The following is a 14,329-nucleotide window of genomic DNA, read 5'->3' on the forward strand; positions in this document are numbered from 1 at the left end:
ACTTAGAGGATCAGTTCCAATTGCCCAGAGCCATTTATCCAAAGCCACAGGTTTTCCACACTTTCCAGTTCCCCGAGCCCTTCAGCTGTGAGCGCAGCTGCCCTGGAATTCCTCGTCCTAAAACCGCGACCCGGATTGTGTGCGTTGGGCCACTAGCCTAGTCTTTGGCTCAAGGCACTTCTTGAAACGAGCCAGCTATTCATGTTTTCAAATAAAAATCACCAGCCTTCTGCCAGTTATTCTAAGCAAACTCAGGAGGACTGAATTTCGCCTGAAGCACTGATTTATAACGAAACTCTGCCATCGTAAATACGTGAGGTTACATAGATATAAATCTGAAAACATTCGAAACGGAGGGAACGCCACCAGCTTCGCTTCCCAGACGGCGGTGACCCAGCAGCCCTTCAGCTACCGTTCATCTGCCGGACTGTGAGCGGCGGGGAGCTGTTCGGAGAAGTGGTGCTTCTCCCACTCGCTCCCTTCCAGCGCCCCCTGGTGGAAACCCGTCCCCAAGCCGAGCCCCGCTGCAGCCGCGCACACAAGCAGAAGGCTGTTAGGAGACCTGCACGGGTGGGAGAAGGGGGAAGCAAGCCTTCCCAGGAGAGTACGCGAACACTAAATAAAATAAGAGGTTCGACTCCCTTACCCATGAGGGACGTGCCAGTTCCTAAAGGTCACGGAGATTACGCCGGGATGTGATGCCCTTTTCCTGACTTGCTGGTACAAGATAGATAATTAAAGGTATTTGCTGGGGAATAAGAAGCAGATGAAAAGAATAGCGCAGATGTAAGCCTGGGAGGAGAAGCTCTGGCTTCTTCCTGCGTTAATCCTCAACACTGAATATAACCTTCTAGCAGGCAAATAGTCATTGCCCATCTCTGGGGCATTTTAGATCGTCTCTGGCAAAGACCAGATATGCATGAGTTTCTGCCTTCATTGGGGATTTTATAAAGGCGAAAAAGGGCTTTCTCTCTGCAGGTTACTGAGAAAAGCAATTCAAAGAATGGCTTCTGTAACCACAGCAGGCGTGTGGCAGTGACTCTCCATTTACCCACTCACCTGGAAGACCTGTGATGCTGTAAATAGAAAATGACCACAAATCTAATAATCATTGCTATCAGCTTTGGCATGAATCATTACTTCAGTCTGTAAATAAAGAGGCCTAGTGTCTTGAAGAGTCAAGCCAAGCAAGGAACACCAGGAAGCTGTTTGGCTTTCACAACTTGTTTTTTACTCACTCATCAATTATTTATTGGGCAGCGACTAGTTGCTAGCAACTGTGCTGGGCAGAACTGAACCATAAACAAGGCGGAGGTTGTCCTCGCTGCTCACAGCTATTCTTGGTCTTCAGGGGAGATAGAACAAAACCGTGTCGTAATTGAAGCTGTGGCAGAGTAGTACCCTTATTTGAAGGCAGCTGTCTTTGCTACTGAGTGAGGACAAATAAATACTTGTGAAAAAACTTCCTCCTAAATTCCAGGCTGCAGGAGAGAGTAAAGATAACCGAGAGATTGCTGTTGGATTTATAGTCCACTCTGTTGGTGTGTAGTCATGTACGGTAAATTCAGTGAAGGTGGGGGGGAGCCTTTTCCTAGTCTCCAGATATCATTCCTGCTGACAAATGCCAGCAATTTCTCTTTGAAAGTTCTATATGTTTAATTTAAGGTATAATAATGGTTAATTTTATGGGTCAACTTGGCTGGGCCCTGATGCCTAGGTAGTGGGTTAAATGTTACTGTGGATGTTTCAGTGAAGATATTTTTTGTGTGAGATTAACATTTAAATCAGTGGATCTTTAGTAAAGCAGATTACCAAGACATAATGTGGGTGGGCCTCATCTAATCAGTTGAAGGCCTTAATAAACCAAAGACTGACCTCCACTAAGCAAGAAAAAATTCGGCCAGCAGACTGCCTTTGGACTCAGACTGCAGCTCTTCCCTGAGTTGCAAGCCCACCCCGTCAGATTTTGGACTCACCAGCCCTCACAATTGTGTGAGCCAATTCCTTAAGTCAGTTTATCTTGCTCTCTCTCTGATCACTCTGACAAATACAGTTGTCATGCTTACAGATATGAAAATGCCTTTAAAAGAAGCACCGCCATACATGTTTACTGTTATATCAGTTTACTATCATATCATTTTCACCTTGCCAAGACTAAGCTTCAGAGCACCTCCGGAGAGCTGTGTTGATAGTGGAGAGAGGACCCCTTAGAGTCCTGAGCGGGGTGAACAGGGGTAGAGAATGGGCTCAGAACACAGGAGTTGTGGGGTTGAAGGTCAGCTTTGGTTTACTTGACCTTCTTCCCATTTTGTCTTCAGAGGGAGGACCATAGTGTGCTTCTATCTGTTTACCTCAAATCTGCTCTTTGAATACACAATACGTACTTGCTGAATGAATTCTAGGGAACTGAGTGAGGGAAAAGGTTGGACATTAAATGAGCAACTGCTCTGTCCTAGACATTTCATCTCTGCTGTCTTACGCAATCTTCTCATCCACAAGGACTGTCTCATTATTATGCTCATGGACTCAGCCAAGCTCTGTGGGCTTAAATTCAATCTCAGCTGCTTTTTTAGGTATGTAGCTTTGGACAAATGACTGAACCTGTCTGTTACTCAATTTCTTCATCTGTGAAATGGGGATAATTACAGGACCTATTTCAGTGTGTAGGGAGTGAGTTAGTATAGGATAGTAAGATCTTCCTGTAGTCCCTCCATATGGTAAATGCTTTGTTGGTAGCAGTGGGAAACGGCCTTTCCTAGAAGGTAGGTTTTATTTCTATCATTTTCCAGATCAGGCTCCTGAGTAATTGCCCCAAATCATATTGTCGCTACAAGAAAATGGAGTCATGATTTGGCTTCAGGTTACCCTGACCCTAGTGACTGCTCAACCCCATATGCTGTCCTTATACAGAAAAAAGAACATTTGAACACCAGGTTTTAACCATTTCATTTAGCATCTCGTGGATTGATGCTTGATTTTGGATAAGCTGCCGCTGCTTTTTCTCCTTCCCACCTCCTTCCTCCTCCTCCCTCTCTTCCTTCTTCTTTTTTTTTTTTTTTTTTTTTTTTTTTTTTTACGGTACGCGGGCCTCTCACTGTTGTGGCCTCTCCCGTTGCGGAGCACAGGCTCTGGACGCGCAGGCTCAGCGGCCATGGTTCACGGGCCCAGCCGCTCCGTGGCATGTGGGATCTTCCCGGACCGGGGCACGAACCTGCATCGGCACGCAGACTCTCAGCCACTGCGCCACCAGGGAAGCCCCCTTCTTCTTTTTTACTATGCCTGGAACAAAAGGTTAGACTTATGACCTACTACAAGCTCCAGAAGCTGTCTTCTTCAACTTTACTGTTCTACTTAGTCAAAAGGACGTGGTCAACCTAGCTTGCTCTGCGGCCGGCCAGCGTCGAGCTGTAAGATTGCATGTGGTCGAATGAGTTACTGACAAATAGAGCCTAAGTGTAATGTGATGGTGTAGATATCGAGGAGACGTTATTTAACAGCTATCTATTGAGTTCTTGCTCTGTACCAGGCTCTCATGCTGGATGCTATGGACAAGACAAAAAACCATGAGACTCAGACCATGAAATTGAAGAGTTCACAATCTAGCTCAGTGGTTCTTAACAAGGGGTGATTTTTGCCCACAGGGGACATCTGACAATTCCTGGAAACATTTTGGTCTTCACACCTGGGTGTGGGAGGTGGGTATCAGAGGAGTGAGGTGCTGTTGCTACTGACACCTAGTGCACGGGGGCCAGGGATGCTGCTCAACATACTGTAATACACAGGACAGCTCCCGCAGCAAAGCACTCATCACTCTAAGGTGTCAGTAGTGGTGAGATTGAGGAGCCCTGTGAGAGATGAAGGCTACACAAAGAAAAGTAAATAACCATCGACGTTGGTACCTAATTATGAGCCGCAGAGCAAGACAGATAACAGTGCTTCGGGAGCCGAAGGAAGATTAGGTGGGAGTGGATTGCAATGGGAGCCTTTTTTAAGCCGGGGACAGAAATGTGCAAGGTGTCTGTGAGAACGGTGAACAGAAGAATAGAAGCTGGTGTAATAGGAATTGGTGAGCACTAAGCATCAGGGGGGGGCTGGCCAGATTACGGAAGGCCTCGGAAATAAGGAAAGATATACTCCTGTTGCCATATGTAATTGAGAGTCTATTTTATTTTATTAATTTAATTAAAGGAATGAAGACGTGGAGAGAGTAGGGAAGGCTGACAGCTGGGGGAAGAATGGTCCAGGCAGAACAAAAGCGAAGAGCCTTGGGTGAGAGCAGTCCTGGTCCAGAAGCGCTGCGGGGGCAGTGTGGATGGGGTGAAATGAGCACAAGCACATTGTAGAGAAGGTGAGAGGCACCAGGAGGCCAGGTCGTGGACGGTTTAAGGACGATTGTGAGAAAATTGGCTGTAACGCACAGTGAAATGGAGAGCCATTGTGGGTGTGTGAGACAAGGAGTAGCATGATCTGACCTAGGTTTTAAATTAATTACTGTGGCCACTGAAAAATAAGCCATAAAGGGTGGGGGGGGATGGGACTAAGTGTAGAAGCAGAAAGAAGTTAGGAGACTATTGGTATAATCCAGATAATGGAGACTTAGACCTTGTTAGTAACAGAAGGGTGGGGAAAAGCAGTAACATTCTGTGTGTGTGTGAGTTTTAAATTGTGGTGAAATGCAACATAAAATTTACCATTTTAACCATTCGTAAGTGTAGAGTCCAGGAGCGTGAAGTCCAAGCACATTATTGTACAATCATCACCATTACTCATCTCCAGAACTTTCTCGTCATCTCAAGCAGAAACTCTTGGATACATTTTTTTTTTTGCGGTACGCGGGCCTCTCAATGTTGTGGCCTCTCCCGTTGCGGAGCACAGGCTCCGGACGCGCAGACTCAGCGGCCATGGCTCACGGGCCCAGCCGCTCCGCGGCACGTGGGATCTTCCCAGACCGGGGCACGAACCCGTGTTCCCTGCATCGGCAGGCGGACTCTCAACCACTGCACCACCAGGGAAGCCCTTGGATACATTTTTAAGGAATAGTCAGCATGCTCTCCTGATGGATTGGACTGGGGTATGAGAGAAAGAGAGGAGTCAAAGGTAACTCCAAGATCATTGGCCTGAGCAACTGGAAAAATGGAGTTGCTCTTGACAAGATGGAGAAGAGTGGATAGACGAGTTTGGGGAGGAAGATGAGAGGAGTTCAGATTTCTTCCTGTGAATTCAAGATGTCCACTAGACATCCAAGTGGAGAATTTGAGAGTGCCTTTGGCTGTGCAAGTCTGGAATTCATTGGAACTGGGGTAGAGGTGTACATTGGGGTGTCATCAGCAGATAGATGGCTTTTAAGACACAGGAAGGAATGAGTTAATCAAGGGAGTGAATAAGGCAGAGTAAAGAAGAAATCAAAAGCTTTGGGGCAGCCTAGCATTAGACCCAGTCTAAGAAGTTAGCAGGGAGGAGAAGAAAGCAGTAAAGGAGACTGAGAAGAAGGAGGACCAGTAGGACCTAGTGTCAAATGCTGCTGAGAGCACAGGTAAGATGAGGCCTTAGAATTGACCATTGTTTATAGCAGTGCATAGGACCCTGGTGACTCTAACAAGAGCAGTTTTGGGAAGTAGTAGGATCAAAAGCTTAACTGGGATGGGTTAAGAGAAAGTAGGAGGGAAAGAATTGGAGGCAGCAAATAAAGACTGCTAATTACTATAAATGGGGAGCAAAGCTGATGGAAGAAATAAGATCAAGGGTAATTTGTTGTTTTGTTTTTAAGGGGTGAAGTAGCAGTATATTTATCTGCTATTGGGAAGGATCCAGTAGAGAGGGGGAAAATGGTGATGTAGAAGAGGGAAGGAGTATTTAAATACCTCTACATGGGACTTTGACACAGCATTTTGCCACAGTCCATACCATACTCTGCTTGCTTCTCTCACTTGTATAACCTACACTGGACTTCACATTTCTTGGCCTGGATGGATGCATATCTGTACGGGGCTCTAAGGCAACACTGGAATAAATCGGTAAGGAGGCAAATTAGAACCACTCCTGCCAAGGTAGACAGAGCCCCCAAGTGCTAACGTACCCTGTTTGGGGGGCGTGTTTTTGGCAATTGGCTCATGCAGAGGCCACCAGATGAAAACTGACAGTCAGAAGCAGTTGAGATCCAAAAGCCTAATAATACACCATGTAGTGAAGGTTTGCGGAACTCTATTTTGGTCCCTGGAAATCCACTTTGTGTTTCTTGGTGCAGGCTAAGGAAGAAGGTTATTAAATCAGGGGTGAGTGAGCTCACAGCAGTGGGAGCAAAAGTGAATCTTTGCCTGGGCTTGGACTGGAATTGTATCTCCAGAGTAGGAATGAGATGTTTACCCCTGGACACCACTAGTGTGTCTGTAGCCCAAACATTGAATAACGGCAACATCCAAACCGGAGAAAGGCAAGTAACTAATGCATGAATCTAGGTTTTGAAGGTGAAAGGCAAAGGAACCAGTATATATTGATTACTGTGTTGGATATCTTTATTCTTATCCACCCTATTCTATCCTGGCAGGATGACCTGTAGGGGATTAAACGTGGAAGCCAGCCTCCATCGTGGCTCAGGGAGCCCGGCCTCTTGGTATTCATTCTTCTCCACCTTGCACTCTATCCTGGAAAAGTAATCTGTAGGGCTTGGTTCAGCATGCTTCTGAGCCCTCTGGCTTCTGGTTACACTACACCCATGGGGAGCCCTGGAAGGAAGCTGTGGCGAGGTTACCTTGAACTGGCTGTGTCCCTCTACAGCAGATCATTGCTCCTGTAAAATGGTCCCTGCTCTACTTAACTCTCACTTTCCTGGGCCTTTTGGACATGGGGATGGTGACAGTTCCACTATTGCTGGACCCAGGTGTCTGCACATTCTTTATCGTTACCTTACCCCCTTCTATACCTTTGTAATTAGTCTCTTTGTAAATAAACCCTTCTAAAAGTATTCTAATTTAAGTATGTCTTGTTTTATATTATAGGCCTGATTGATACCATAATTGGTATCATAAGTGGCTCTAGGAAACAGAGTCAAAATTGGAATTGGGATTTATTTGGTCATATAGTTAGAGGTCCAGGGATAGCCTTATTGCTGGGAGAAATAACTCAATTTTCCATTACTCCAGTTATCATTGGTGGTAGCCTGGGATGAAGGGCAAAATGTTGGCTATATGGAGCCTCTGAAAGTCCCATTGTGAGAATCACAGCACAAACCCTCAGAAATTTGGAGTAATTACTTGACCCTGTGCTGATAACTATTTTTGATTTTTTTTTTTTTTTTTTTTTTGGCCACACTGCGTGGCATCCAGGATCTTAGTCCCCCAACCAGGGATTGAACCTGTGCCCCCTGCAGTGGAAGTGAGGAGACTTAACCACTGGACCGCCAGGGAAGAAGTCCCCACTATTTTTGATTTGAAAAGTAGCTCCTGGCTTCCTACTGGTGAAGACTGAATGCTCCAACCATGCCATGAAATGCTTATGTGATCCAAACTGAGTGAGCCTGTCATGAGCTGAGTGTTATCTGATTCACTGAACCAAAAAATTGGGCATGTGTAGGAGTAATCCATAATAATATGGAAATGGTATATGTGAAAGTGGGCCCCCGTAGATCCAGAAGGCTCAAGAAAACTTCATGAGCAGGTGACATTCACATAGTACCTGTTCTTTCTGCTTCTCCTTCACCTCACACCCAAGACCTCAAGAGGAATTTCCCATCAGGCCTGATTTACAGGTAGATCTGCAACCCAAACCCACATGAGCAGGAAATGAACAGCCATCATGCTACAGCCCTATTCAGAGGTAGCCTGAAAGATGGTGTTGAAATAACATTCTTGAACTTCAAGAAGTACATCAGTTTATTCACTTCATTAGGGACAGTTAGTCTGAGGCATCGATCTACATTGACTCATATGCAACGGCAGAAAAGTTGGCCTGCTAGTTCAGGAACGTGGAAAGAACAAGATTGGAAGGTTGGTGAAAGATCTGGGGAGGAATGTGTTTGAAACTCTTGGAATGGGGACAAAATGAGAAGATGTAACCAAAGGTCTACAAGATGATACATTTTGTGGAGTCAGCCTTTTCTTAGTTTCATTGGTGCTGGTACAGTGGTTCTCTGAATACTCTGACCATGTGTCCTGTAATTCAGAAGCAGCTGGCTTAATAGGACAGAAGAATGGCCTGCTAAAGGCTCAGTTGCTATGACACCTGGGAGACAACATCTTGCAAAGTTGGAGTGGTGTCCTATCATATACAGTAAATGCCTTAAGCCAACAGCCAATGTGGTGTTGTTTCTCTATAGCCAGGATGTCTGAGTCTGGGAACTAAGGAGTAGAGGTTGGAGTGGCCCCTATCACCACCTAATAACCCACTGGATATTGTTATTCTCTTTCCCTGTGACTTTGGGTTTGGTGAGTTTGGAGATTCTAGTGCCTGAGAGGAGAATCCTTTTGTCAGGGAACATTGGAAGTTGAGATTGCCCTCTAACCATTTTGGGATTCCTTGTATCAGCAAATTGATAGGCACAGGAAAGGGTCAGAGTAGCTGGGATGAGTATCCTGATTACCAGGAATTGGGTTCATTCTTCACAATGAGTACAATGAGGACTTTGAAACTCAGGGAATTCACTAGCTTCATTTCTTAAAATTCATAATAGTCCTGGTCAGTAGAAAACTGTAACAACCCCATTAAGACAATACCAACTAAGGACCCAAATCCCACAGGAATGAACATTTGGGCAATTCCATTAGATAAAGTACCTCCTTTGGCCAAAGTGTCAGCAGAGGCAAGGGGGCACAAGGAATGAATGGTGACAGGAGGTATCTGTGATCAGCTTAGGACTCAGAACAGCGTAAGAGGTGGGAATTGTAGCAGCTATGTCCTATGTTACTCTTCTTTTCTCCTCGTTTCCTTCTCTACCTGACTTAAGAATCCTAATGGTGGTTAATATACTAGGTTTCGGGTGGGAATATGATCAAATTGACATCACCTGGTGATAATATGGTAGCTCTTTTTCATCCCTTGTTCTGGAGGCATAGAGTGGATGCTGAGGGGTAGATTGTACCAGGTGTCTTCTGCTTGTACCCCTCTTCCATGTTCCAGGACTTTAGAGAAAATATCTAATTTAATCTCAACAACCCTATAATGATAATAGGTCTTCTTGATTACCCTCTTACTATTGATATATACCTGGCATTGTTCTGCATGCTTTATATGAATTCATTCAATTAATCCTCATAGTAGCCTTACATGCCTAGTGTCCTATTATTCCCATTTTACAGATGAGGAAACTTAAGCACAGAACAGTTAAGTAACTTGCCCAAACCCACAAAGTTGGAGATTAACCTCTGCCCCCTAAGGCTTCTCAAAGGGGGTAGGTATGATTATCTTGTTTTCACAGATAGGAAAACAAAGAGATAGAGAAGTAAAGGGACTTATCCCAGATGTAGTCAGCGCCCTCCCCCCTACCCCCGCAGCTAGAATTCATCCTTAGATCTTTCTAACCTCAAAGCTAATGCTCATGTCTCATGTACTCTGCTTCCTTAACAAGGCTTCATTTTTAGGGGTCAGTATGAGAAAGTGCCGCTGTGAAATGCAGATTCTATGAACATAAAACAGCTTTTGATAAATTCAAAATTTATGGTTTGAAAAAGGCAAATGGTCTAGCTTAAATAAAGATTAAACTTGACAGTAGAAGTGTAAGCATGACCCAGATTTACTAGATAGCTAGTGCTTTCTTTAAATATTCAGTTTATGTTTGGACCTAATCCATAGAAAATTTGAGAGCCAAAAAGGTATAAATGTATTTTGATACATAATATATAAAAATAAAATAAATATGTTAAATTATATTATTATATAATATATTAAATATATTTATATTACTTTATGTAAATATATATTAAAATATTTTTGAAGAAATGCGATGGACCTAATTCAAAATCCCTGCTAACAGATTTCCTAGGAGAACATTGTTTCTGGAATCATATTCTTTTGTATACTTGTCAACTGACATTAGCCCTGATCAAGGTAAAGAGGAATACAATGGTCATTTATCATTCACAGACTGAGGAAATGCATGAAACCAGACCCAGGAACAAGAGCCTGAGAAGGGAAACCACAGTGGCCGGGGTGCCAGTAACTTCTTTTTGTGTTAGTGACAGTTTTTCATCTTCTACTAGTGAAGAAGGGCACGGTCAAGACTTTGCATATGCTTTGCAATACTTTCTGTCACCCGTACCCTCAGGGATTTCCTCCTTTGGACCAGCACCAGCAGCCTCCTCTATCCAATATCACGGACTCACGGCTTTCTAACAGTTGAGAATGATCTGCTTTTCAGATAATACCGTCCAGTCGATTTTCTGCTGTTGCTGTTCCGTGCAGAAGCGGTAAGTCTTCTTCCGAGGGCAACTTCTTGGAAATTAATTCATTCCTTTTCTTTATTGTCTGTCGAGTCTCCACATCTCTTTGTATCTGCTGTTGCCTCTGCCTGGGAAACCCTACTCCCATTTTCTTCCTGTTGAATGGCCATTCATTTAAAGCTAGCTGTAGGTCAAATGTCAGGTCTGTGATGCTTCCCTGATCCTCTTGGATTTAATTGCTCCTTCCATTGTGTTCCCAGAGCACACGGCTTGGTTCTTTATTTAATACTTATTTCATGTATGCTATTTATATGTCTGTGTTTCACTCTGTAATTTTTACTTTTTTTTTTTTTTTTAAAATTTTTACCTTTTAAGGGTAAGAATCCTGTCTTGTTTATTTGAGTATCTCCCCCAAACTATCAGTGTGTTTTACACTTTGGTGCCCAGCAAATGATGTATAAGGATAAAATCCAGCGCACCATGATAATAGCCAACATTTAATGGGAGTGTTCTATATGTCAGACTGTGCTAAGAATTTTGCATATTTTAGCTCAAGTAACTCTCAAAACCACCCATTTTTTTTACAATCCCCATTATACAGATGAGGAAATTGAGGCTTAGAGAGGTTACATTGCTTACCCAAGGCCACACTATGAAAATGGTAAACCTGGGATCTAAACTCATGTTCTTATCGCTACACCATGTCTACTTATAACAATAGATACCATCGAATGAGGTGATGCATGTAAAATGATAAACACTGTGCCTGACACAGAGTAAGATCTTCATTATCATGATTGTAATTGTACACCCTTAATATGCACCAGACTCTGTATTGGGCACATGATATGTTTTCTCAGTTTTATTTCATAACAACTCTATACGCTCTTAGCATCTCTAGTTCCCAGATTAAAAAAAATGAAGTTCTGAGAGGTAGTACCTTGTTCAAGGAAATGGAGTTTGGAAGTCTTCTAAAAAAAAAAAACGATAGGAAGGAGATTTTTCTACCAGTTTGTGATAATCTAGTAGATTCATAGATAACTTGAGTACAAATAATCATTTGTAACATGATTATTTTTCAATGTCAGACAAGTGAGGACACAAATAAGCCTTAGCAAAGATGAAGAACTTCCAGAAAAATACACGCAGCGTCGCAGACCATGGTTCAGTGAATTGCCAAGTAAGAAGCAAGTGAGTATCGTTTTGATGGGGGTGAAGGGGTAGAGGACGGTGGCATTTTTAGGGTCTGTGCCTCATGAGGTACCGTTTGCTGCCATGCCCAGAACCTAGTATCATGGTTGGCACATAATGAGTTCTCAGTAAACATTTAGTGAATCGATGTCCTAGAAGAAAGTGAAAGACAAAAACCAACCAACCAACCAACCAACAAAAACAGTTAAAATAGACTACTTTGCTATATTTTGGCAGAACTTGAAATTGGGGAAAAAATGTGTTCTGGCTACTGCCATTTTGAGGCCAGGATTAATTTTCAGTTCAGTGGTGGAGAATCAGTTTTCTTGGGAAGTGTGTTAAACCCAAGCACAAGCTTACAGCACACGAAAGGGAAGAGCCGTTTTTCTTTTTCCAAGAGAGAAAAATCCTTGAAGTGAAACTATGAAGGAGGAAATACAATTTTAAGAATTGTGACACGAAAACAATTCAGTGCAATGCTGGCAAGAGAATTGGTGATCTTGAGAATTTACAAAATGATGAGTGTGTTGCTGGATCTGGAAGTCGTTCTATAGTTAGTCATTTCCTACCTCTATCCCACCTGGGCTTCTGCTTTGGTGCAGCTGGCTGGGAGAAGTGAGGGGGCAGGCAGATAGGCTCTATCCCGATTCGTTTTTAGTACAGATCACTAAAACAATAGCACAACGACTCACTCTTTAGTGTTTACAGTCCAACAGGGGCCGAGTGCAGCCATCAAAACGCAAGCCGCTGCCTCCCCTCCCACCCTCTGAGTTTGCCGAAGAGAAGATCCAAGTCAAAGCACTGTATGATTTCCTGCCCAGAGAGCCCTGTGACTTAGCCTTAAAGAGAGCAGAGGAATACCTGATCTTGGAGAAGTGTAATCCTCACTGGTGGAAGGCAAGAGACCGCTCGGGGTAAGACTGATGGCTTAGTCTTTACCAAATCTCTCATCTCTCATTCCCTGAAGACTTCTGAAGCGTGACATAGACTCCGTGTAGTGGCTCATTTAATCCAGGTTTATAACTCTTCCTAGTAAATGAAACAGAAGCTGTTCCCACACCTCCCCATCTGTATGAAAGAGCATTATAGCACCGTGATTTCAGGCAGGCTTTCTAAACTAGGTACATGTGGCTTTATATCCTGATGCTGCCGCTTACTGTTGTGTGTCCTTGGGCAAGTCACTTACCCTCTGTTTCCCTCCCTCCCTCCCTCCCTCCTTCCCTCCTTTCCTTCCTTTCTCTTTCTTCTCAGTTATAATTGACATATAACATTATATTAGTTTTAGGTATACAGCATAATGATTCAATATTTATATATATTGTGAAATACTCACTACAAGTCTAGTTAACATTCATCACCATACATAGTTACAAATTTTTTTTCTTGTGATGGGAACTTTTACGAACTTTTATTTATTCTTTTAGCAACTTTCAAACATGCAATACGGTACTATTAACTGCAGTCACCATTCTATACATTATATCCCCAAGACATATTTATTCTGTAGCGGGAGTTTTATACCTTCTGATCCCCTTCACCCACTTCACCCCCACCCACCCCTGCTTCTGGCAACCGCCAATCTGTTCTTTCTATCTATGAGCTTGTTTGTTTGTTTCTTCAATTTTTCAATTTTTAAAAGATTTTACGTGTAAGTGAGACCATATAGTATTTGTCTTTGTCTGACTTACTTCACTTAACATAGTGCTCTCCAGGTACATCTATGTTGCTGTAAAGGACAAGATTTTCTTCCTTTTATAGCTGAATAATATTCCATTGTAGAGATATATACCACATTTTCTTTATCCACTCATCCGTCAGTGGATACTTAGGTTGTTTCCACATCTTGCCTATTGTAAATAGTGCTGCAATGAACATGGGGGTGCATATATCTTTTTGAGTTAGTGTTTTCATTTTCTTCAGATAAATACCTAGAAGCAGAATTGCTGGATCATATGGTAGTTCTATTTTTAATGAATTTTTGTTTCTTTATTTGTAAAATGGGAATGATAGTTCCTACCATACAAGTTCTTATTCTAATTTATGCTTTCTTTGGCAATTTGAATTTTTTTCCTGTTAAGCTCTGAGATAGAAATGGAGACAGTATCTTATTCATTTTCATATTTCTACAATGACTAGTTTTAGAAGTAAACATTGCAATAGTTTCTGAATTAAATTGGAAAGAAAAAAGACCCTGGGATGCAATAAGACTTCTTTGTGTCAGTTACAATAGATTGCTAATGCCAGACTGTAGTCCTGGGTAGAGAAGAATTCTGAGGAGTAGGTGAGCTTTCTGGGAAAGAATGCTGGCACTGATTTCTGATCCTTGTCAAGATTTGGAGATTATAGGTGTCTAAGCATCAGAAGTACATACATACCTCTTTATTTATATTTTCCTGATGATTTGGCTGTGTTACCAGTTTTTGATTGAGTCTCAACATGTGATGGAGACTTTTCAGTGGGAAAAGAAGTATGATGTCCCAGTGATCACAGTAAGTTAGTAGGTTCAGGGCTGTGTAATTAGCTACGGCTGCAGGTGGCCTATTGGCATGACTCAGACTTAGAAACAACAACAATTTTTAACTTCAAAGTTAATAACTGAATATAGTTTTTTTTTTTTTTGGATTCAAACATGATAAATAGTACCCAAATTCTGCTTTGCCGCACCTCCAAACCCATTCTCTTTCCCAAAAGGAAGCACCATTATTCATTTAGTGAGTACTTGTCCAGATCATTCTCAATGCACTCACTGAAACATATGGTATTGTTTG

The 14,329-nt window shown here is 42.7% G+C and overlaps 1 protein-coding gene across 3 annotated transcripts in view; it reads left to right on the forward strand.

The window, feature by feature from the left end:
* TXK (TXK tyrosine kinase) overlaps positions 1-14,329 on the forward strand; it is a 66,380-nt gene that overhangs the window by 9,678 nt on the left and 42,373 nt on the right. Inside the window, exons 3-5 of one of the 3 annotated variants that reach the window (XM_024746665.1) lie at positions 10,349-10,397; positions 11,459-11,561; positions 12,270-12,475. In XM_024746665.1, coding sequence (XP_024602433.1) covers positions 10,349-10,397; positions 11,459-11,561; positions 12,270-12,475 — 358 coding nt within the window. Of the gene's footprint in view, positions 1-10,074; positions 10,398-11,458; positions 11,562-12,269; positions 12,476-14,329 lie in introns of all 3 variants that reach the window. The other 2 variants (XM_024746664.1, XM_024746663.1) reach the window with 2 other exon arrangements.

Source organism: Neophocaena asiaeorientalis, unplaced genomic scaffold, assembly GCF_003031525.2.
Source record: "Neophocaena asiaeorientalis asiaeorientalis breed wild unplaced genomic scaffold, Neophocaena_asiaeorientalis_V1.1 scaffold19, whole genome shotgun sequence".
Taxonomy (NCBI): domain Eukaryota; kingdom Metazoa; phylum Chordata; class Mammalia; order Artiodactyla; family Phocoenidae; genus Neophocaena; species Neophocaena asiaeorientalis.